Genomic DNA, 25,660 nt, shown 5'->3' on the forward strand with positions numbered 1-25,660 from the left:
TATGAAGGGGAAACCAAAATCATGTTCCTTCCAGTAAATTATCCCTCACAATTTCAGTAGACAAAATGCCAAGCATTTCTTCAAACTGTAGAGTTGACAGTGTGTCATGGAAACAGTGGGCGCACAGTTCCTGTCTCTTCTGTGGTGGTGTCTTATGTGACAGTCTCTGCGAGGCTCCCAGAAGCAAATGCCAATGTGCCCAGAACAGAGAACCCACCCAGCAGAAGGGTCTCCTTCAGAAAGGTGCAAATGAGAAGGTGACAGTCTTGAAGTAGCCAACTTCAGTCAGCAAAAGTGCAGGACAGCGAAGAGCCCAAGGCTTCACTGAAGAACCTGTGAGGAAGTCCAGGGCAGAGTGCAAATCTCTATTCCCCAGACTGTGTGGATTCTGCACTGTGTCCACGGAGCAGGGGCCAGATCATGTGCTTTCAAAAACAGGGTGCAAAGAATTCTGAAATGTGTGTGTGTGGGGGTGCTGCCCTGGGTCAGCCTGTGTCATTGTGATGGGTAACCTTGGTTGTCAACCTGAGAGCATCTGGAATCACCTAAGAGACAGGTCTGGAGGACAGGAGGTGAGGGCACTTCCAGGAAGGATTAGCAGGGGAGAAGTCCCTCCTGGGGGAGCTGTACATTCCTCTGTGGGAGCAGTTGTGTTGCCTGCTTGTCTGCACATCCTGCTAGTAAGTGCATCTATTCCATGGTGTTGCTGGCCCTGCTATCTTTCACTGATATCCGAGCCCAGATTCTTGGCCTTCCAGTGTGCCCCAAAGACCAGCAACTCTCCAGGAATCTTTCATCCTTCTGAGGCAGTTTCAGACTACCAGGACATCTAGTTTTGTGGACTGAAGAACTACTGTCCCCTCAGCCTCTCAGGGCCATTGTTGGACTACCCAACCCCCATTGTGTAAGCTATTCTACTAAATCCACTTTTGACATTTGTGTGTGTGTGTGTGTGTGTGTGTGTGTGTGTGTGTGTGTGTGTGTGTGTACACACAATTAGTTCTACTTCACACATATAATCCATTCTATTCCTTTGGAGAACTCTAATGCAGTCATCAAACGCTTCAGACAGTGGTGGGGTATCCACTCTACTTTTCAGAGGAGAAAGCAGATGAATTAGAATTTTACTGGAACGTTGACTCAAAACCACATTGTTCACAAAGCCTGATGTGTCTTGGAGCTTTTGTCAACTTAACTCAAACGTAGACATACCTGGGTGGAAGAAATAACAGTTGGGGGATTGTCTTAATCAGATAGGCCTGTAGGCATGTCTGTGGGGCATTTTCTTAATTGTTAATTGATGTGAGAGGGCCCAGGCTGCCGTGGGTGATGCCATCCTTGAGCAGGTGGGCCTGGGCAGTGTAAGAATAGTCCCTGAGCAAGCCATGGAAGTGAGTCAATAAGTAGCTTCCTCCATGGTTCTTGCTTGAGTCCCTGCCCCGACTTCCCTCATGGACGGACTACAAAGGGGACATATAAGCCAAATAAACCCTTTCCTCCCCAAGTTGCTTTTGGTCATAGTGTTTACCACAGCCACAGAAAGGAAACTAAGACAGACCTCCTCTGATTCACTGATGGCCACACAGTAGCACAGAGGTGCAAAGAACATTCAAAGAGACCGAGGGAGCAGAGCCAGAAAGCAGAGGCAAACTGGACCATGGCAACAAGAACCAACTACACCAGAGGAAACGCCCAGAAGAGGAAGCAAGCAAGCCTCTGAGTAGGAGAGCCATCTCAGACCCTGTGTCTTGTAAGAGGTGAATTTCAGGAGATAAAGAGAACATCTACCCACCAGTAACTGGACAAATAACCATGTTTGAAAAGACAAAAGGCATTTTCTGAAGAAGGCATTCGAGGGCTGGAGAGAGGGCTCAGTGGGTAAAGCACCTGCTGTGCACGTGTGAGGGCTGAGCTAGGACCCCAGCACACATCTGCAAGTCTGCACTCCTCCAGTGAAATGGGGGGGGGGTAGAGGTAGGCTCCCTGGAAGCTCAGTCTGGCATACGCAGCAACAGATAAGAAATCCTACCTACCCTTCATCAGGTCAAAAGCCAGAACCCACACTGGATACGATCCACTGACCTCCACCCACACTCACACACAGGGACATGCAGACACACACACACACACACACACACACACACACACACACACACACTGCAATCAAAAAGACACACAAAAGGCTAGTGACCAACACACACATAAAAAGGAGGCTTGATATTCCTAATCATAGGAATTGGGATCAAAGCCATAAGAAAATAAATGTCCCCTCACACTCATGAGGATGGCTGCCACAAAACTAAACAGAACATGACAAGTAAGTGGGAAAATGTACGGAAATTGGGACTCTGAACTTTCGGTGAAACGTAAGACAGTGCAGCTACTGTGGAGAACAATGTGGCCGTTTCTCAAAAATTAAAAATAGGATAGCCATATGATACAGAAGTCCCACTTCTGAGTACGTATCTTTTTTTTTGAAATAAAATGAATGGAGGTGAAGGAGGCATGGCCTGACATTTTCTCTGTGGAGAGATGGAAGGAGAAAAGAAGGCACGAGGGGGGGGGGGGTGGCGATTCCTCACTTGCAGTGAGGGGGCGCAGTCCCTGCTCTGCTGAGGTGGAACTGGTCAGTGACCACACAGAAGCGGCCATGAAATGGTACAGAAAACAGGTACACACAATACTTTTCAGTGTTACCTCCATCCCACCTCCACCCCCAGACAACATTCTAAATAACTTTTCACGGTCCACGTACCAACTGTCCTTTAATGCAGAGGCTCCTAACAGCCACCCTTCCCAGCAGTGTGTGGAGTGATGAAGCTGTGTGTGGGCTGATGGTAATTAGTGCTTCAGGAGAAGTCTGTCCTTGGCACGGAGGAGGACTCCCTCCCCACCGCAGAGCAAGCACGTGCTTTGCTTGGATCTGGCTCCGTGGCAGAGTGGGTGGGCCTGGAAGGCTGAGAACCCCCTCTCCTCATACTTAAAGCCCAACGGGGCAACTTATGCTTTTGAAGTTACCCTCATCCGGATACCCCATGCCATGGTTTCAATGGCACCATCTTAGGTTTGCTACAGGTTTTTGCAAATAGACTGGTCGACTGGCAAAACAAAAACAAAAACGAAAAATCAGGGCCATTTTATGCTCTTTGTCTTTTGAAGGGTTGTGTGTAACCATCCTGAACTTTCCCATTGGCTTCACTTTTAGAGTAATGTGCGAAGTGGTGTCTGCTTACCCGACTTGCTCATTGCCACTCACAGAGGCCACACTGATAACACTGACTTGCTGTCTTTGCTCTCTAGCTCGAGTGGAATTCTAGTACCATGTGGAGCTGGGGAAATAGAAGATCTTCCAGTTTTGGTGATGTCATGGCCATCAATGCCCATGCTATGTTGAAGAGAGTGGTTGGCATCATGTGAAAAGCTCAGGTGCACAGGACTTAACTTCTGGGCTGGACCTTGGAGGAAGTGGAGTGTTGATGGTGACAGAGAAAGTGTGTGGCAAGTGTGATGCTTTGCAGAAAAAGAGGAAACAGCCAAATGTCCTCCTGGTCAGGGAGGGCAGGCATGCCAGTGAACTGGCAGGACATTACCCTCTGGGGTATCCTGAATGACCCTGGGTTGGGGAGGACCCAGGGGACATCTTGCTCAGCTCTGTCTCCATGCGGCAAAGACTGTTCTCATCTCCCTCATCAGATTGTCTGTGAGGCTAGGTCACCTCCTCTATGGAAGCTCACTCTCTGCTTTATCTTTTTCTTTCTTTCTTTCTTTCTTTCTTTCTTTCTTTCTTTCTTTCTTTCTTTCTTTCTTTCTTTCTTCCTTTCTTTTCTTTTTTTTTTTAAAGATTTATTTATTTATTATGTATACAGAAGAGAGTGCCAGATCTCATTACAGATGGTTGTGAGCCACCATGTGGGTCCTGGGAATTGAACTCAGGACCTCTGAAAGAGCAGTCAGTGCTCTTAACCTCTGAGCCATCTCTCCAACCCTGCTTGCCCTTTCTTGGAATTCCCTGCTTCACTCACCATCTAGTGGCTCCTTGTAGGGGAAAATACCATTCTGTGGAAGCAGTTTGTGTTCCTCAGCACTGGTAATAATAAAATATATCACAATACCTGTTAGAATTCTGCTCTCATTCCTTGGAATCTGACGTCTTACATCATCGGCAGGCACTGGCAACTACCTACCAGCCACGTGGTCATGCAAAGCCAAATGCAGACCCCCAATCCTCTCTCTCTTTCTGTGTTTTCTCTCTGCTCCCGCCATCTTCCTTTCTCTCCAGGCCTGGCTCTCCTCCCTCCTATCCCCTCTTTCTTTCTAATAAAGCTCTTTATAACTCTGGTAGTCGTGGCCATGGCCCGTGACTTTTCTGCTGGTAACCAGAGCCACCAATCAGCGCTGTTTTGCTATCAATACCCCCAGTGATGTATGGCTTAAACAGGAGGACCCATTTCCCACACTCCTGGTGAGAGCTCCTTTCCTGGCTTGAAGATGGTCACCTACTTCTCTCTCTACCCAAAGTAGAAAAAAATTCCTCTCTTCCTACAGGGAAGAGACTGATCCCACCGCTACAGGGTTCCACCCTTATGACTCCCACCCAGAGGGCTCATCTTCAGGCTCCATCTCACAGACAATTCCTACCATGCACTAAGGACCACTAACAACACCTATATGTAAAGCTGGGTGGAAGGAACAGAGGCAGGAATGTGGCCTCCAGGAATCAAGCAGAGGCCCAGTACTTCCTGCAAACTCATTTTCTTCTTTGTGACCTGCAGGATGAGTCTGCACTCATGGGGACTGCCCTTTCACTCCACCATTATCCCCCTGATAATTTCATGGTCCTGTTTCCGCAGCTGAATCCATTAGGAGAGTCTGGGGGTGAAGGACCATCTATATCAAAGTAACTCGTCCTTGCTTTGCCAGGGATGGCTTGGGTCACCTTCACAGCAGTACCACATCTCTGAGGTTGGTCCTGTGCTGACCAGGTCATTGCTGGTGTCATGAGGCATGTGTGACCCTCCACCTTACTACCCACCCCCTTGCTAGCATCTGCAGAACTGTGGTGATGCTGGCATCTTTCACTTAGCTTTTCCGAGCCAGGCCCCTCCCACTGGACAGCAGCTGCGGCAGCAAAAGCGGGAGCCATGTGATCTTAGAGCATCTTGCCCTTGATTATAAGAGTGGTATTAGTCTTGCAGTGTGGCCCATGGATCCAGAACAAAGGTCACGCTGGAGGGTAACTACATGCGTGGCTTTGTTGAGAGCTCAATAAGGAATTCTCCACTGAACACCCTGAAGGGCTGGGCATGGAACTCAGCAGGAGGGAGGTGTTTGGCTAGCATGCACTATGCCCTGAGATGGATCTCCAACACTATGAAAAAAAACCTTGAAAGTCGCAAGAATGCCCCTTAGTATTCCTTGAAATGGAGAACCCCGCCCCCACCCAAAACAAAACAAAACAAAACAAAAAACACAGCTGAGTCTGTCAGAGTTTGTGCTTTGTCTGAGGTAGGAGGTTGTCTTTATCATGTAAAGCTCTCATGGATGAAATGGATAGGAAAGGCAGACAGCCACAGAGATGGGAGAGATCTGTTTCAGTGCAAACACAGTGTCCAGACTGTTAAAACTGGGGACCAGTGGACTTGTCTATCTGTCTGCTAAGCTCCAAGTGATGGAGGCATGTGGCAGCCTCTGCTCAGAACAAGGACACCAACATGATCCAAGGAGCCTGGTTCCCAAGGTGCTGGCAGGGTCACTGCGGAACCTCTGCTCTGCTGTGACACTGTTCTCAGTGTGGGGTGGTTCTTTTAGAAGACATCTGGCAACATTTAGATATAGATATGGAACAATGGGGCCACATCTCCTCAGCTCAGGTGCCTGAGCCAAAGCCCTTCCAAGTGGGATCTCTCCCTACCTCTCAACAGTCAGTATCTGGCCAGAACTGTATCCTGGCCTTGGCAGTGCCACAGATTCTGGGCACACTGGGCCCCATAGCAACCATGCCGGCCCTGGAGTGGACCTACCATGTGGATCTTGCTTCTGTCAGGGGCAACTAAACAAATGCAGAGCTCACCAGTGCTAGGCTGTCTTGGTGCCTGGGATCAGCAGACAATAGGTTGAACTTGGACTTGGAATGGAGACTCTAGACTCTGTAGATGGAGTTTCCACAGAGACTACAACCATCTGTTGATATATTTTATGGCATGTCTCATCTAGTCTTTTCTTATTGGGCTGTTAGTCATTTGTTGTTGACATACAAACATTCTTTATATATTATGGACATTCTGTAGATTGTGGATCTTTGTCTGTTGTGTGCATTATCATTATGAACTTTTTCTTAGGCTGAGAATTTCTCTTTCAAGTTCAGAGTGATGTTTTCTGAAGGGCAACATTTCAAATACAGTATTGATAGGTACCAAATTCTCATTGTTCTTTTAAACTACTATGCTTTCTATGCCCTATAAAATTTTTATCTACCCAAAGGCTTAATAATTTTATCTGTTACTTTTAGTTCTATGATACATATTGAATGAGGGAAGGGTCCAAGATTTGTTTCACACTTTTGTTCAATACTATTTTAAGATTCCTTTTTATTGCTTTTAATTATGTGTAGGGATCCATGTGTGTGTAGGTGTGTGTGTGTGTGTGTGTGTGTGTGTGTGTGTGTGTGTGTGTGCATAGGAGTGCAGATGCCCTTGGAAGCCGAAGGCATCAAATTTCCTAACTCTTGAGCTACAGGCACTTGTGAGCCTCCTGAACCAGTCTGGGGACCGAATTCAGATTCTCTGGAGGAGCAGCAAGTGCTTTTAACTGCTGAGGCACCTCTTCAGCCCTGTCCACCCTTCTTTGTGTGCACGTGTATTGTTTTGGAGTGATAGCATACTCTTCAGCCCAAGCTGACCTTGAACTTGCGATAGCCTTGCCTCTGCCTCCCAAGGGCTGGAATCACAGGCATGAGCCACCATGCCCTGTTATCCAACAAGGCTTGTTTTGTTTGTTGAAAAATGTTCTCTTTCAGCAGGGCTGTCTTGTCTAGGCTATTCTTGCCCTTTGCCCTTGCAAAATGTATTTAATAATTAACTTATCATGGTCTATTAAAAACAATCTCTTGATTATTTTGATTGCATTAAAATTCTGCATACATTTTGGAAGAATTGGTAAATTTAATACATTACAATTCTATCCATAAAAGCAGTCCATTTCTCCATTTCTAAGTGCTTTTTAAATGTCTCAATAAAGTTACACAATTTTCTCCATGATGAAATTACACATTTTTTTTGTTAGTTTACTCTTATGGACCTCATCCTTTTTGTGGCTATTGTAAATACTACATATTTTTAAATTATGTCCTCCATTTATTGCATACATTATGGAAATGCAAATAACTTTCATATATTGATTTAAAAAAACTTGCCAAATCCTATTTTTATTCTTTCAGCATCCACTGTAGAAATCCCAACATGAATATTTAATTTGGCAAAGTTAAATTTTAATAAGTATCTTTACTTTCCCTCCAAATTTACATGCTATTTTGGTCAAGTACTTTGGTTTTAGCCTAATTTTTAACCCTACAAAGTGTTTCTTCATTATTGCTGCTTCACAGGCCTGGGTGCCTTGATGATCATTCTTTCACTGTTTCCTCTTTGCGTCAGTATTTCTGACCTTCCTCCTGCTGGGCTGGGGGGCTCTCCTTCTATCCTCTGAAACTCACCTTGACTGGAGTCTGAGGTCTGTTACCCCCCCCATGCCTTTATTTGTCCCTTATTTCTTTTATTAGTTACTTTCTTGTTGCTTTGACCAAGTACAGGACAAGAAGCGACATAAGGAAGGACAGTCCTATTTTGGCTCACAGTTTGAGGTTGCAGTCCCTCCTGGAAGGAAGGTCCAGGAGCAGGCATCTCCATGGTGGCAGGAGTGTGCAGCTGGGACTCCTCACCTCACACCTTGGTGGAACAGGAAACAGGAAGAAGTCAGTAGACAGGCTAAAAGCCTCTAAGCCCCTCCCCTCCCCAGTGACTCACTTCTTGCCACAAGGTCCTACCTCCTAAAGGTTCTAGAACCTCCCAAAGAAATAGCACCAGAGTGAAGGACCAAGGGTTCACACACCTGCATCTCACATTCCATCCACATACTGACGACTGTCTCCTGGTCTCTCCTCCGTCATTCATTATTCTGGAGCTCTCCCTAGCTGCATGATCACGCTACTTGCTTTATCCTCCAAATTTCTCACCCTCACTTCCAAGATCAGAAGAACTCCATGGGAAGGAGGGAATTCTGGGTAAATACTTCCTATCACTCTTCAAGTCCCTCATCTCTTCAACTTAGTTTGAGCTCTTTATTTACTCATGATTTTATGAGCATTATTAATTAAATATAATGACAAGCTTCATACATTTTCATACTAATATATCTTATCTGATTTATGGCTATATTTTCTAATTCTGTTTTATCTTTTTACTTGGTGTGTGTGTGTGTGTGTGTGTGTGTGTGTGTGTACATGGGTGTACACATAGGCCAGAGGTCAACACTGAGTGTCTTCCTCCATTGCTCTCTACCTCATTTTTTGAGACAGAGTCTCTCACTGAACCTAGAATTTCAGCTGGAATGACTGGCCTGTGAGCCTCCAGGATCTGCCTATCTCTGTCTCCCCAGAACTGGGGTTACATACGTGTGCCACCATGCCCAGCTTTAATGTACATCAGGGATCCGAACTAGGGTCTTCATGCATGCACAACAAGCACGTTACCTGCTGAGTGCTCTCCTCAGCTCTCTTATTTATTTTTTTAATCCACTCACATTGTGCTTAAACCTTACTTCCATTCATGAAAGGTTTATTAAATTAATTTTCAAATCCACCTAGAAATTTTTAGAATAATTCTTCCTTTTCAGCCTCAAGTTTATGATGTAAGTTTAAAATATTTTAAAACATTTCATGGCAGGGCCCTGTAACACATTTAAATTTTATTTAAATGTATCCTGCACACAGATTTCATATCCAGTGCCCTATAATTCCCATCTTAGCTGTCTCTTCAGGGGATTTGATCCCTTTATGTCAATGTTTCCCTCTCATCTTGGTCATAAAGCTTCCTCCCTTCAGATGCCTTGTTTTGAGGTACACTTCTGATCCTTCTGTGTGGTAGCTCCTTGGAGACTAAATTAAGCTGCATCTTTCAGAGATTTTTCTATCCCATGGTAGGGTCGTGTCCAGGGACTCTGTGGATGGCCTGGGCTGAGTCCTTAGCAAGAAATTCTTTCCTCCTGAACCAGAGGGCTGAGCAGGTGGAGTCTCACAGCATTTTAGGGGCAAGTAGACATGTTCCCCAAGGATCCTCAGGGCTGAATGAGCAGGCTTCCCAGGAAACTTTAGGGTACCATGGGCAGGTTCCCTGAGGGCCCTCTGGGCTGAGTGCCATGCTTCAGGTGGTCCTCTGCGACAGAGCATTATCACTTTCTGGGGACCCCAACTCTACCTGGGATTCTCTTGGGCATCCATTCAGTCTTGATTCCCACAAGGAAACAACAGCTTTGGTCAGTTCTCCATGAGCTGATGACAGTTCTCATAAAACAAGGAATTTAACTTAACCCTGTGTTCCTATTTGGGATTTCCTTGCTACTTTCAAACTCACAGAGTTTTCCCACTTTGGGGGACAATTCAGCTTCATACCTTTAAAAATTGTAGCCACGTCATCAAAACACACACACACACACACACACACACACACACACACACACACACAAATATATTCCATACTAGGAGGGCTTTTGTTAAGACAGACTCACTAAGAACAGCCCCTCACCCAATGCCGGGAAGGAGCCCAGGAGTACCCAGGCCATCACATCCAAGAACTCAGCACTGTTCCCAGTCCAGAGGACTTGTCCCTAACCTTGGTCTGTCCTTGTCTTCAGTCATCCCACAGGTGAGCTACTGCCCCTGTAGCAGGTACCTGGGTCCTCTACTGCTGGAATGAAGAGAGCGACAATTCATCAAAAATAAAAGGGTATGGAGTGCCAGGTCAAGTCTTTTTTTTTTTTTTTTTTTTTTTTTTTTGGTTTATCGAGACAGGGTTTCTCTGTGTAGCTTTGCGCCTTTCCTGGAACTCACTTGGTAGCCCAGGCTGGCCTCGAACTCACAGAGATCCGCCTGGCTCTGCCTCCCGAGTGCTGGGATTAAAGGCGTGCGCCACCACCGCCCGGCCCAGGTCAAGTCTTAAACACATGGAGAAGTGGACCTGGGGACAAGTGCTGGAGAAAGTGCCTTGGATAAAGTTTTAATCCTCTCCATGTCCTGAGAGGTCAGGTGAGAAGCAGGCACTCTGGCCTGTGGAACGGCTGTCAACAGAAGTGAGGAGGCACCAGGGAACTGGAAACTTTGCAGAAGCACTTCATAGTGTCACTGTGAGACTGCCTTCCACAGTCTCCCTCCAGAAGCAGTTTGACAGGCTATATCTACCTCCCCACCTAGTTCACTCAGTGTGAACTCATCAATAGATTATTAACCCACTGATGACCTTAGTACTTTCATGATCCCAACACATCTGTAAACAAGCCTTCAACTCATAAGCCTCTGGGGAGACTCTTCATCTCAAAGCAAAACAGTCCCAGATCTCTGTCCAGCTCCAGACCTTGGCCAACTCTCCTGGCCTCCCCATGTCCTGTCATCACCTGGTAGGAGAAGCCATCGATGGTCGTACATAAATTAGGCAGACACTGTGCCTGGCACCGGGGTCACATTATCATTAAAACTCAAGAAACCCCATTGCCTCTGTGTGGTGGAGAAGGCTACTTCTGGCTGGTCTGGAGGGTCTTTTGCTGTTGATTTTCTGTGCTTAGCTCAGATATCTGGAGTGGAGCTTTGGTAACTCTAGGGCCCCTATGAGCACCTGCTCCTTTGTTACCAGATTTGCTTACTGGGTGCGGCTGTCACTTTTTAGGAGGAGCTCAGGATCACATTCATCCCTGCAGAGGTGGAGAAGCTGGAGGGAGGGCGGGAAGGAGGATGGAAGCCTCTGCTGAGAAATTACCCTCCACTGACCGCTCCCCACACTCTGGCTGATTGTGGTGGCTGGATCCTTTCCTGGGACCATGTTCTTTCTTTCCAAAACCAGTCTATTCATCTGTACTTGGTCTTTGCCTTGCCAATAAATGATGGCGGTGGGTAGAACCCTGCCACTGGACACTGGAGAGGCATCAGATGCCCAGGCCCTCCTTACAAGGTAGCAGCACAGGTGAGTGAGGAGACGGTGGCCCCAGAGCTCTTACAGCCCTCTGGCTGGGGTGACTGGATGCCCTGTGTAGTTCTTCCTGTCCCTAGGCCAGGTACATAGTAGCATGCAGGAGATCCTGAATCCCAGGAGGGGTTTAGATCTGCACCATGGATATTTATGTGGTTGTGAGACAGTAGCTTCTCTTTAGAAATGGGGGACCTGTGTCTCAGCATTCCTTGCTTTTTCCTCTTTAGGTGCTCTGCCTTCTTCAGAAGCTACTCTTACATACATTTAGTTAATTAATTAATTTCCCCCACTCACTTGAGGAAAACTGCCCCTTTTTTGAGGGCCTCGGATCTAGCCATGGTTGACCTGCCACTTACTTGGCCATGGGCTCCAGGCTTGTGGTAGGACTGCCAGTGTTTCCTTGGGCAGGGACAGGGACTCTCTATGTGGGTTTGCTGTGGTCAAGAGTACAGGAGGACACTCCTCGTCAGCCACAGGCAAGTCTGCCCCCTGATACCTCTCAAGTTGTGTAGGTGCCTGACATGTTTTGTTTTATTTTGAAATGGGGTTCAGAAAACTTTGTGTATTTGTGTGTGGGCATGTGTGTGCCCACAGCAGTCTCTGGGCTCCTGCATTCCAGGAGTCAGAACCAGGCTGGGAGCACAGACATGAGCAAAGGAGTCACAGAGCTGGGCTATGCCACTGGACAGGGAGACTGTCAAAAGGAAATGCTGTCTCCCCACCCCCACCCCCACCTCAGATTTCATGAAGCTCAACCCCTGGTAAGAATTCCTGTGAACGGTCCTCATTTTCCTTATACTAGAGACCTGCTTCCATCTGGGGAAACTGAGTCTACAGAGATCACAGAACTTGCCCAGAATTACCTGGCAGCCCACAGAAAAGCAGAGCCCAGAATCTGCTCCTCAGACATTGTGGTAAATGTGACAATTAATGACTGATGAGGTCTCTCACATAGGAGTGAGATACCTGAGACCAAGCAACATCAGGGACCTGGTTCTGGAACAGGAAGGCTAGAGGGGAGGATGGAGGAAGGGAACGGGATGAGTATCCCATGGAAGCAGGTCCCTCTCCCTTGTTCTCAGAGGTGAGCCGTGAAGCCTTTCCCCAACCATATGAAAACACTTTCTGAGACAGTGTCCTGGGGGAAAGTCTGCCTCTTCAATCATCACCCAGGCTCTCTCTGAATTCTTGTCAGTCCCCAAAATGCCCTGATGGCTTAGCTGTCCCAACAAGATCCTTATAAAAGGACCTCACTACTCAAGACCATAGTTTCATGTATGGATTTATATAGCTCCCTCGATAGTGGAAAATTTTGCCCTGTCTAATTATGACCATGAGGAAAGTTTGGAAGCCATGTGCCCCAGGGGCTGGTGCTGAGGGTAGACTATTTTAATATATTTACTAATGAGTTGGAAGAGTCAGAGAAAGGGCTAAATGGTAGAAGTTCCCGAGTGCACAGAATTATTTAAGTTAAGTGCTCAGGGAAGAAAAACAGGGACTTTTCTGTGATTTTCTTCTTCCTTGCAAGACTGTTTTGTCAAGTGAAAAATACTAAGACAATCAACTGTGCAGAGACCACATTTAGTTCCCTCTTTCATATCTGATGAAATACAACACACTATGAAGAATTGAGAATGTAGACTGGAAGGATCATGGTGGCTGATTCAGAGGGGACATCTCTCTGGAATGTACACTGCTCTGAGATCAGGCTCAGGGAGCGTGTCCCCCTGGCTGAGACTCTTCCAGAGAGAAGAGATCAAGAAACAATGTGACCTTCAGTTCCCAAACATTTCTATCACTCCTGAGGTGTTCCAGAGCCTTTGGTAACCTTCTCTGAGGATCTGGTTCCCTGGATCTAAATTCTAGTCCTGAAAATGATCAGCTCTAAGGGCTAGGACACACTCCAGATTTTTATTTGCCTCAGTTTCTTAACTTTTGTAATTTAAGAAAAAGCACTTTTATTTATTTTGTGCATATGTACAGGGCAGGAGAAGGTATGCATTCCTCAGCCTGCATGTTAATGTCTCAGGACTTTTGAGAGTCAGTTCTACCACTCAAGGCAGGGACCCTGGAGCCTGGCAGAGGGCGTATCTGTCTAGGGAGCAGGCCTGTGCACACAGCAGTCCGAAAAGCAAGACGTGTCATAGGCAGAGATTCATGGTGTTTGTGGCTCTGTTCTCTTTGCCAGCTGTAGGCAGACTTACCCACAGTGCCCAGTCTTCACTGAGGTGTGCTCAGTGTTGATGAACAAACTCCTGCAGACTTTGTGGTAACGTGCAAAGTTCGTAGACTGCTGCACTGGGTGCAAACAAGATTTAGAATCATGCATAGCAGAAATTGAGCTAATGTTCGTGATTAGAAATGCAATATCAATTGCATTTAAATTTAATATAAAATGCAATATGACAAGATGCAACAAACTAGATATGCACTGTATACCTGTCTGTTTTCACATTGTGCACAGAAAGATGCTAGTAGAATGTTGTAGGGCTAACGAGATCGTCAGGCACCTAATGGTGTTTGCCACCAAGTCTGGCAACCTGAGCTCAATTCTCTGAATCGACATGATAGAAGAAAACCAACTCCAACTTCTGAAAATTGTCCTCTGATCATGCATCCATGTTACACACACACACACACACACACACACACACACACACGCTAAAACACAATTTTTTAAAAATATAAAAAAAAAACAGAAATACATTGCTGTATAGGAAAGGTCATCAAATGTTACCACTGTTTTTCCCTAAATGTGTTGACTCTGTGCTTTTTTGCATTTTCAAGATACCTGTTCTGACATACATAAAAAACAACAACAATGATCTCTTTTCTAAGCACAGCCTGGCCTCTACAGGGTGTATCCTGTTTCCCTCTGAGTTAGGGAGCATCACACACCATCACTTAAACCCAAAACTGCTGCCCTCTCTCCATCATACTGGATCTGTGCATCAGAAGGCTTCTGTGACATCTATGAGTACTGACAGCTGTCTCTCTCAATTCTAGCTCCATCAAGGACCCCTGCTCCTGAACTCTAGCTTGAAGTTCCCAACAGTGACAAAGACAGATCTTCTAGGTGGCCTGGGAGCCTTCAGAGTTGTCTGCTGTGGGATGGTCTGTATGCCAAGTGTGTTGCTGATTGGTCAACAAATAAATCACTGATTGGCCAGTGGCCAGGCAGGAAGTATAGGCGGGACAAGGAGGAGAATAAAGCTGGGAAGTGAAAGGCTGAGTCAGAGAGACACTGCCAGCTGCCGTCAGGACAAGGAAGATGTAAAGTACCGGTAAGCCACAAGCCACGTGGCAAGGTATAGATTTATGGAAATGGATTAATTTAAGCTGTAAGAACAGTTAGCAAGAAGCCTGCCACGGCCATACAGTTTGTAACCAATATAAGTCTCTGTGTTTACTTGGTCGGGTCTGAGCGGCTGTGGGACTGGCAGGTGAGAGAGATTTGTCCTGACTGTGGGCCAGGCAGGAAAACTCTAGCTACAGTTGTCTCTGAAAGGACAAAGTTGGGGAGACCTCTTACATGCCACTCCTCAAGCTCAGGGACTCAGGTGTCAAACTGTCAGCCCTCTTCCCTTCGGCATTGGCCAACACCCAAGGTGGTAGCTTGCTTGCTTGGCTTTCATCCAGGACTCGGTTGTGTCACCACAATGAGTTTCCAGCGGGGGAAGGACCTGATAGGATCCCTTGGAGAGACAGCTTGGTGGTTGGGCTGGGAACTGTTGAGGGAAGCCTGGGCCCTGGACCTCCCCTAGCTTCCCCGACAGTTATTTTAACTCTGTAGGCCGCAAGAAAGCATTTGCATTCTTCCTATTTTTTTTAAATTCATTTCAATCTTACCTAGTAGAACAAAATAAGCTTTAATAGAACACCTTCTCCAGGTTGCAAAAATCTCATTCCACCAACCTCCCCCTAAACCCCTTATTAATTCTTCCTGAAAGATGATATACAAACTCAGAACTCATTAGCATCTTAGGATAATTAGCCTGTTTCTTCCTTCTGTGGATGGTCTGCTTACACAGTGTTCTGTCTCCCCTTAGCTGGAATTATTTGTTGGTTTTGCCTAATATAAAGGACAGCTTTTGGCAGTCCTCTCTGACTTGTGGTACTTAAGACGGCTGCACAAAATTCTTTATAAAGCAAACTTCCCACTGACTTTTATAGAGAGATGAATGGCATGCATTTAATGGGGTGCCAATTTCTGCCCCATGTAGGCGGATCCCCTTAAAGTGCTGACCAGTAAGTAGACATGCCCACTGTACCCCACATCTCCTAGGTGAGCAACTTCAGCTCGAAGAGGGCTGCTTTCCTGATTTCTGACTCTCAGGCAATGCTGCCTGGCTTGATGGTAGCATCCTCCTGTACCTGTATCCTCTTGCAGTTTCTACCTCTTTGACCCTTAAGCTATCCTCGTGACACACAAGTAACCTTCACAGGAATGGTCATGGAGAGTCTTCTTAAATGACCAGGAAGGCAAGGTGCCCAAGAGGAGATCTTCCCACATCCTCAGGGGTATAAATTTGTTCTTGGATTATATGGGGGCTGAGGCAAGCCTGTGCTGTGCTGGAGCCATTGAAACAAGAATCTGAAGGATGATTTAAGCTCTCTTGAGCCTCCTCACAGCAATTAACCAGTGGGAGTTGTCTTTTCTATGTTACCCAGAATCCAGAACAGTGCATGGTGCAGACACGTGGCTCAAAGCACAGAGGTGCTTTGGTAGAGTTGAGCCTGTGACAGGTGACAGCAAAGCTGTGTGGCCATTGGGAGGCTCTTTGAGGCTGTCTTCTCTTTAGAGTAAGGGAGTGCCCAAGGTGTGGAGGCCTTTGAGCACCAAACAGCCCAGAGAGGGACTCAACCTTTAGTTAAGTTGACTAGCATAAGCATTGTGTGAGAAGGGGTGTGGGAATCCCCCAGATGGTGGAATATCCACAGATTTGGGTTGACTGCATTTCTTCATTCCAGGAGCTAGAAGTGCTACAGGCAAAAAGCTTTGCTTTGCCGAGAGTACACACACAACCCAGATAGGGCCAGTAGGGGTCTTCTGTTTCCCTAGGTCACATCAGCAAGGGGTGAACAAACACTATTCTGCTTCTCTAAGTACAGTTGAGGGGGGGGGGGGGCGCTGTTAGTCTGCCTAATAACTGGCAAAACACCTCAGTAGACTGTGGGCCCAGAGACCAAAATGGCCACACAGTATCATAAAGAGACACATGAATGCAGTCTCTCCAGTGGATGATACCAGTGCTCTAATCTGCAAAGTTTTGGGGCTGTACGTGGGAAATAATCTTGTCAGTACTTTGGCATCAAAGAAAGAGAGAAACTCACTAATTGTAAGTGGTTTGGGTGGAGAAAAGCAGTGATGTGCCAACTATGTAAATCAGCATATGCCGAGATCTAAAAGAAATCATGCCAGGCCAGAAGGAAGTTAGGCAAACCAAAAGGATGAGGAAGCAACCCCGGAAACTGATCGGAAGCACTTGGATGCTTTTATTAGAAGGGGCTGCTAAAGAGGTGAGAAGTGATGAGTATGTGACTGACCTAGATGTGTCTTTGGAGGTAGCTGGGTGTGCTGCACTCCACCCAGGTCAGGCAGGCTTCGTAGGCAAGCTCTTAACTGCGTGGATCCTTCTTCTTGGTACCTGAAGTTTGGTCAAGTGCTTCTAAGCTGGGCTAGATCTTACGGTTGGGTGCCTAGGGTTTAGGGTTCATTAGTATGTGGAAGTCTGTGCCCTGCTGTCAGCACTAACTGCCTAGGGCTGGACTGGGGCTGGAAGCAGCTACCAACTAATGTCAGAGAATCTGAAGGCAGAGACCTGGCACGCAACCAGTCCACCCAGTCCTCAGCGCAAGCGAGGTCAACACAGGCGCTGGGACCAGCGCCGCCTGGTGGATACTGTGTGACCAGCGCGGAGCCAGGCTCCTTCAGCAGACATGGGCTGAGAGGGAGCTCGGAATGTTCCTTGACTCCTGCGTGCAGCGGTAGAGCAGCTTGTGGCGAGGCATGAAGAAACCTCAGTCCTGTGTCGGGAGGAATTAAAGACGACTTTACGGAGGCCGAGCCCTCTAGACGAGGGACCGTCTTGTGTAATGGCCCCATAACCACGAGTCTTATGCTTTGCACCAGAGCGAGGGGAAAGGTTGGGGGTCTCAGAGTTAAAGCAGAGGCAGAGGAGGGCGCTGAAGCCAGCAGATATCGGGAGTGAGGGGTGGGAGTGGGATGGGGAGGATGTTAGAGACTCAGTACCAAAAATTCGGGTTTCAGGGCACGGCGACGCTTTAGGGACCTAGGTAAATATTTTCCATATTTATCCAAGAGAGAAATCGACCCGTGTCTAGAAGGGTCCCCGGCCCACCTGGCGTCAGCGTCTGCAGTCTAGTATTCCCTCTGGGCCCTGCGCCTTAGACTCACTTTAAACCAGGTAGATCGCACCGGCGCCCCTAGCTCCGCGGGTGGCGGGACCTGCCTGGCCCCGGCGCCTCCACCTCGGCTTCAGCTCGCGGTTAGGATCGCAGCGCGGAGCCTGGAGCCCTTGGCTCCGCTGTGCGCACCGTCAGCTAGAACCCTAGGCTACCAGCAGCGACATCGGAGTGGGCTGGGGACTGCAGTAGAGGAATCAGCCGGCCGGGTTGGGCGCGCCCCTCGGTGCCGCGCTGAGTCCCCGCCTCTGGGGTCCGGGGCTGGGGGCGGGGACTGGGGCCCGGCCGGGCCCGGGGGCGGTGCAGGCAGGGAGGGCGCAGGCAGGAGGAGGGGCTCCCGTGCGGGGCAGGGGAGGAGCGAGCGGCCGCGCCGCGCAACCAAGAGAGTTCGCTCCGAAGCCCGCGCCGCCGCCGGCCCGCACCTCGGGCGCCCGCCGCCCCCGCCGCCGCCCGCGCGGGGGTGTAGGATGCTGGCGGGCGCCAGGCTCCAGCGGCGGCGGCGGCAGCTGCAGCAGCCCCAGCAGTCCCGGTGGCGGCAGCCTCTCCCGTGGCCGATGAATGCAGACCCGCCGCCACCGCCCTGGGTTTGGATGGTCCCCGGCTCCGCCGGGCTGCTCCGGCTTGGCGCCGGGGTCGCGCCCCCGCCGGTGCTGCTGGCTTCGGCGCAGCCCGCCGCCGCCCCGCTGCTCGCGCGGCTGCCGGGCTGGCCAGCCCCGGGCGAGCCCTTGCTGCCCCTGCTGCCGCTGCCCTCTGCGCCAGACCACGCCGCCGTGCACCATTATCCCCTGCTCCACGGACAGGTAACGACCCCAGGCCCGATCCCACTCAGGTTTAGGATTGCAGGTCCCCTCCTTCCCCCGGGCGGCCCTGGCCCTCGGGTTGGCGCTCCTCCCTTCCCGGGTGATCCTGGGTACCCCACACCATCCGGACGCAGCCTCGCAGTCATACATTGGCAAGAAAGTTCATGCTTCGACGTCCGGCTTTGCCTTGGCAGTTTTTTGCTCATTAGAGCGGCTTAGACCCGGCATCCTTGGCTGGAGCCAGACTGCCTGGACCCAACTTTCCCTCGGCGCCGGGCGCTGTCCAGAACGCGGTGCTGAAGTCGCCGCCGCCGAGCACAGCGCGGCAACCAACTACCGTGGCTGCCTTGGCCTCGAAGTTAATACTTTTACAGTCTCCGCCAGACTTGAAAGCAAGCTGCGGATCAATAGCTATTTCTGATTCTGATCTGGTCCCCCTACTCCTTCACATAGATTCAGGGCAGTGCTTAAGAGAATTCCAGCCACGGAAGGCAGCCTGGAAATCCTGCCTTGAAAGCGTTTTGGGGGGTGGGGGATTTCCTCTCCTGCCATTTGAATTCCCTAAAGCCTGATCCCACTTTAGAAGAGTTTGGTATGCACAGCCTGGAACAGCAAAGAAAAGTGACTACATCTTGGATTGATGGTGCGGTGCTGCAACCTTTCCTGGCTTTGGCCAAATTCATTGTTCACTATCTGTACAAATGAATTTGAATACAAGAATAGCCTATATTTCATCCCGAGACTAGCATATTCAAATAAACGTTCTGTCACAACACTTTTAATTAATTTTATCCCGGTACCACCTTGTGAGTTTTTCTAGAAGACATCATGAAACTCCCCCTAAGCTGTTCCTTAGACTTAACGATAACGATACAAGCCATACTGGGCATCCTATCTTGGTGTGTGATGCACATCGTATTCGGCTTTATTGGATAAGCTCTGGTAGCTTTTGCCATGTTTAGGAGGGCTGTCATTTCAGAGTGTTACCACTAGAGGTACATAATGTCAAAAACTACCCCCTCCAAACCCTTGAATCTTCCCCCTCCCATAAATTAAAAAAGAAAAATCCGGAAAAAACTTTAGCATTTGTCTTTCAAATATTTTCTGCTATTCACCATCTAAATAAGGATAGATAGAATCAGGAAGCCATTTTTACATATAGCAAAACAAGAAAAACATTGTGCCGTTGAAGCAGTAGCCTCTGAGTGTTTCCCCACCCCCACCCCCGCCTTACTGAGGTGAAGCCTGGGAGGTTTAGTGGGTGACTGTCCATTCCAGTGCTAGCTGTCTGAGATCTTCAACTAAGCAGTCCTTACATTTCCTTGGCTCTAGAATCTGTTTGTATTAATGAACCTTGAGAAAGTTACAATCTTAGCTAAAACAGTTTCAAAATGGTAAATGAGATGGATGCAAACTGCCACACTGAAGGGAATGCCAGAGATACAGCTCTGTGCTCTCGGTGAAGAGAGCCTGGGAATTCAAAAGAAATGGCCCCAAAGCCAGCCTTTGCCCTTCCCATCAGCCCAGGTCAGAAACTCACTCTTTCTAATTTTTTAAAATTGAGTTTCCTGCATGTATAGAAGGGTTTCTGGTGTCTTTCCCTCTACCCTCTTTTGTTTCCCTCTCCCGATCACCCCCCCACACACACACACACACCACCACCACCAAATCCTTTCTAAGATTCCTGACCTAGTTAGTTTAGCCAGACTTCTGTGTAACCACTGGGCTGTAGAAGTCCCATTTCCTTGTGTTTCTCATTGTCTTATCTTAGAAATTCCTCCCCAATGTTGACAGATACTGAACTGATACTTTTATGATGATCCAGATATGAAACTTTCCCAAGTAGTTTATAAAAGTTCATGGTCTTTCTTGATTGGAAATGATATTATTTTCTCATCGAATTTCTACGCTTAAATTCCTTTATCATAGCAGTTACTCCAGCGTCTTTTGGTAGAAAACAGGCTAATGTTTCTCTCTCTCTCTCTCTCTCTCTCTCTCTCTCTCTCTCTCTCTCTCTCTCTTTTGAAATTTTGGGTTCCAGTGGCTGTTCGGTGGTCATTCTCCAACCATTGGACTGTCCCCCTCCTCTGCTGTGGAGTTGGTGCCCCTTTTCCCACATGTCTGCCCTTCTGCTCTGCCACCTCCTGTTGGGAAAAGCTGGATAGATAAGCGGATGCCTAATTACAAGGTAAAAGTGCAAGTGATTTAATTGGATAAGTGGATTTTTAATTGATAAGTTCCTGGTATCACCATGTTAACAGAAAACATTATGCATTTTCTAACTGTAATAGATTGACTATTTGAGTACAGAGAGGGCTCATTTCAGAGCCAGGCTGACCTGTTCAGAGACATCAGCAGATAGGGATAATTTTGTTATAATTCAAATGCTTGGGTTCTGTTGAAAAAGCAACAATTTCTGAATCAGATTTTTTTCAGCTTTAAAATCTTAAATCCACTCTTAAATATTATATAATGCAAGTTTTACATTTTGAAAAGGACTTTTCCCTCATGATTCCTACTTTGTTTTTTTCTCCTTTTCGATGGTTTGTGAACTCAAGTGTCCTGAGTATCTTTTCCTTACTTGAATATGAAAGATGGAGTAACATATTAACTTGTTCTTACCACACCGGTGGTGATCTCACTGGGTGATTCTCCAGTTTGTTTCCTGGCTGTTGCACTGAACTGGCTAAGATAGCTGATAGCTGAAGATTAGCCCAGTCTCAGCTAGAGGTCTTTTCTTACAGCAACTCCTTTCTTTAACTTTTAGATCCACACTTTTATGGCATGCCCAGTAGTATAACACCCACCATTTGACCAGTGAACAATAGCATATACCTGTATCTTCCACCAAATGTTCTATTTCTAAATGTTTTGTTCACCTTTACTTTGGACAGATCTTTTTAAATAATTCCTTTGCTCTGGACTCAACATGGATATATCCCGAGGAATCAGGACTCTTCCACAGCCATGAAAAACCTCATTTTCTGGCAAACCAAGTAACTCCATCTCTGTCTAGGCCAGCTCCTGCCTCCAGGCCTCTCCCCACTGTGGTATTAGCAGCTCAACCAATACCAGGTCAGTCTCTAAATAACAGTGATAATGTTACTTTTGTGCCTGTCTGTGTTAGTCATAAGTCAGCTTGAAAACAAAGTGTCATTTTCATGACACAATTCTCTTAGCAAATTCTCTTATGACGTATTGCACAGTGTGAATCTTTTTTAAATTTTGAGTCAGGCCACTCTTCTTCAGGTATAAGGTCGATCTTGAAGATGAGGAGACAGCAGAGGGATTTGTACAGGATAATATTGGCAAGGCTCTGTGTTTATAACTGGACCATGTTTTCTGCTACTGGTTAGCAAGGAAACCAGGTGAACAATAGTCACTGGTTAACAGTGTTGCTTGTCTAGGGAGCTGCATGCAAGGATGCCTGTGGGTCAGCAGGGCACAGGTACATGCATAGTTTTTGTGAATTTTGCGTTATCAGTGGAGGTGATGGTGGAGATGGATTTTAAAACACTCTATTTGGAAGATGGGCTTTGTTCTATCTTTGGAATCAAGTGACCCAAGAGAACATTTGTCCTGTAAAATAACCCCCTCCCAAAACAATCCTCAGATGAAACATTGCATAATAAACATGTATTGTAACAGGAGAATAAAATCATCTTATGAATTTTTAAATTGATTTTTTAAAATCACCTTAACATATGATCATATTATAAAAGCAAATGTTGCCGGTGCCAAAATTGTCTTGCAGCCCCTTCCATTATGGAATATTTTATGACTGCAGAATTACATTATCTTCCTGTAATTTCCTACCTACCAAGCTTATCTCAATATGTGTCTCTAAAATTTAGTAATAAGGAGCTGCTCCTGTGGATACCAGCACCGGGGTGGGGGATGCATTTACTTTATTCCTTGTTTGCCTGCATATTTATTCCAGTTTGCAAGGACTCTTGTTTAGCAATAACTCAGGGAAAACAAGACAACAAGTCCGGCAGGCTTTTGTGATTCTCGACTGAAAAGTGCCTTCGTTCTTGTCATTATGCATTGCAGACTGATTGAGAGCTGACCAAACATCAGGTGTACACATGTTTATAGCATTGCATACCACAATGTTCATGTTTCTATTTGCATTGATAGTCGTGGAAGGTAATTTGATGACACATATCATGTTCTATGAGGGCTTCATGACTTTCAATGGCTCTTGGAAGAATTATGTTTCTCAGTGCACAGGTGAAGTTGCCCAGATCACCTGCAGGTTTAGTTTTGAAGGCTACCTGATTAACAAATCCTTTGGGTGGAGTTCTTCCTTTGCGTTAGTGGCAGAAGGCCACACAGACATTTTTCAGACGCCTCAGTCCGCCCAGGATGCATAGCCTGTGGACACCCTAATGTTCACTGGGAAGCCGATAACTTCTCAGGTTGCGGACTTACTGCAGCGCAGCACGTATCTCAAGCTCTGTTCAAATGGCATTCATTAATTTCACCTTCTGATTTGGGGACTGGTAATCTTTAAAGGATGAAATGGTACTTGTTATAAACATAATGTTCTGGCAATCTTTCGTTCAAACCTTGCCTGCCATTAGTCAAATCTTAGCTTTTTATACCTTCCCTGGCTTTTCTTCTTTGTTTGACCTTTTACTTCACCAGTGAAGATAACACTTGAAGCTTGCTTGTCTTGGGGAGAAATGTTGACCTGTCTCCCAAGGTGACTAACCATCAGATACATCTGCTTTACACGGGAGTTCCTAAATAGAATCAGTAAAATTTGACTTTTTGATGAGTTTCAGAATTCTCAGAAATCATTCACCTTTGGAAAGGATGAGTTGAATGCCTGAAGAACATCTATGCAAAGGGTTGTTTGTGTGTTGCTAATTGACTCACAAAGCACTTAGGAGGGGAGCAAGGAAAAGTGAAAGGTAGAGTTAATCCTCAAATTAGTTAATTTAAAATAGATCACTTCAATTTTACCATAAAAAGCTAGAAATTATGCCTTTATTAAAACACTTATCTGTAAATTATCAGATATGTTGCTATTAAAATAATTATATTTTATATCTTATGGGTGAATAATTTTGCATATCATATTTAATTTTTACTATAATTTATATTATACAAGCACATAATATAAAATACATCATAAATATACTCTGTGATTGACATATCATATTGATCAACTTTGCTATACATTTTTTTCTACTCAGAATTCAGTGGCCTTAGAATCAGATGTATTTTATCGATTTCTTTCAAATTAATCAAAGAAACATAATTAGAATTTCCAGAGAACAGGAAAAGTGAGTTTTAAACTCTCATTTTAAACAGTGCCAGTGAGCTAAGACTTTCTTTTCTTGCCTGGATAGTGGTTTTCATGTAATTTTATTCTCTAAGTGCTGTTGACTCATGCTTTGACATTTGAGGGACAGTGGAAGCTTATGTGCCATGAACTCAAGCGATGCAAGCCTAGCAAGCAGTTTGAGTAACTGTACTATTGCTGCCTTGGTAGAGGTCACTATGGGTGGAGTGCTGGGTGAGGAACTCTAAGGCTTGGGTTAATGTCACATCTCTTTCAACTTATGCTGACTAAGAGTTAACTGCAAGTTCAGGGGCTCGGGTCGTGTGAGCTCAACTTGACTGAGCTTGGAAAGCCATCTCCAGTTTAACGTACTACAAAGGGTTTCATTTTTTAGGTAAACTGGGTTCATGCACAATTGTTCTACCCCGAGCTAGAAGCAGCCTTGGCCAACTCAAATGTGGGAAGTTATGATTGATGCTGGTCTCCTTTTCTTCACTCACCAGGCAAGCCATCTACAAGGAAGGGGGCAGGCACAGCACCGTGAGAGCTGGGCTAAGCAGTCTAGTGGGAGATGGGAAACAGAAGTTCACAGTCGTGTGATGTAGTTACAAATGATGGAGGACCCTGAGGGAAGTCCTAGGGTGATATCTCAGGGCGGGAAGAGGAATAGAATGCTAAGCCAAGCAGTAGATACAATGTATGCAAGAAACTGCAGGCAATTAAGTGAGGCTGGACCACTGTAGGAGTCAGTGGGGAGCCTAGATGAGATAGTAGGTACTAGGCTTCCACCCTCTTCAGCCAGAGATATCCTGAGGGCTCACACTTTGTAAATGTTGTGAGATTTTATGCTGTTTTCCCAATCTGATGGCTCCACAGCTCCTCTAGGAAAGCAGGGATTCATCCTGGGAAGCTGAGGAGCATCAGGAGGCCTATTATCTTTTCACTGGCCAGTGGGTCCAGGATGTAAAGACATAGAGTCACAGCTGAGGAAAGCAAGGACTATGTTAATAACTAATAACTAATATGGCTAATAAGGAAATCGTCCCTAATGATGGTGTTAATGGGCCGAACTGAGAAGTAATCCAAGACTCCTTCATTCCCAGCCATCAGCAGCTTATTCAGGGTAGGAAGCAGGCAGGCAAGAAAATGTCAGTGGCCAGCATGATCCTCCTAGTCAGGAGCTGCAGGATGCATCTGCTTCATCTCTCCATCAGTCCTCTTCCTCCATAGAGTGTGTGAGTCTCTGGAATGAGGCAGCATGTCAGGGTACTCAGCAGAAATAAAAGAGCTGAGAGCAGTGTGAAGAGATCATTGAGTCACTTGCCTTCTGGTAGAGACTCACAAAATAAACCGTGCCTTGAGGGAAACAGGAGGTTTGTGTAAGAGCCGTCTATATGGTATTAGCCATTAGCCTGATATCGGAAAGCCTGAGTCTACTAAACTTGTGCTGGGGAACACAAATGTATAATAGCCAAAACGGTTGTGCCATCTCAGCTTCAATGATGAAAGAGACAGATGGGGAAGAAAATAAAAGCCCAGGTGTGCGGCAAAGAGCATTCTGCTCCGATTCTTTTGATCCCAGAGATGCAGAAGAAGGGCTTTACACAGGACCTGGTCACCCTTTTGGGTAAAGCAAATTTTAATACAATTTAGCAGGCATAAATAAATAAATAAGTAACCACAGAAGATCAGAAAGGGGTGCAATAAAAAATGGGCTGCCTCTGTGGAGAGACTGTCAGAAAAAGTTAGAAAGGAGCACAAGGGCAATTCTGAAACACAGTGATTAAAATCAGTCAGGATAAGATCCAATTGAAGACAGTCTGCACACTTTCCCCAGTGTGCCACCGTGACTCTGTAAAACAGCCCGTATTCAGAGAAGGCAATGGGCATGGATGGTGTCAAAAGGAATGTGA

The 25,660-nt window shown here is 46.5% G+C and overlaps 1 protein-coding gene across 1 annotated transcript in view; it reads left to right on the plus strand.

The window, feature by feature from the left end:
* Positions 1-18,121: 18,121 nt before the first annotated feature.
* Tcerg1l (transcription elongation regulator 1 like) overlaps positions 18,122-25,660 on the plus strand; it is a 194,801-nt gene continuing 187,262 nt past the window's right edge. The window contains exons 1-3 of the mRNA XM_059250417.1: positions 18,122-18,454; positions 20,496-20,642; positions 21,349-21,529. Of these exons, the coding sequence (XP_059106400.1) occupies positions 18,122-18,454; positions 20,496-20,642; positions 21,349-21,529 (661 nt within the window). The remainder of the gene's footprint in view (positions 18,455-20,495; positions 20,643-21,348; positions 21,530-25,660) is intronic.

Source organism: Peromyscus eremicus, chromosome 1 (assembly GCF_949786415.1).
Source record: "Peromyscus eremicus chromosome 1, PerEre_H2_v1, whole genome shotgun sequence".
In the NCBI taxonomy this organism is placed as follows: Eukaryota; Metazoa; Chordata; class Mammalia; order Rodentia; family Cricetidae; genus Peromyscus; species Peromyscus eremicus.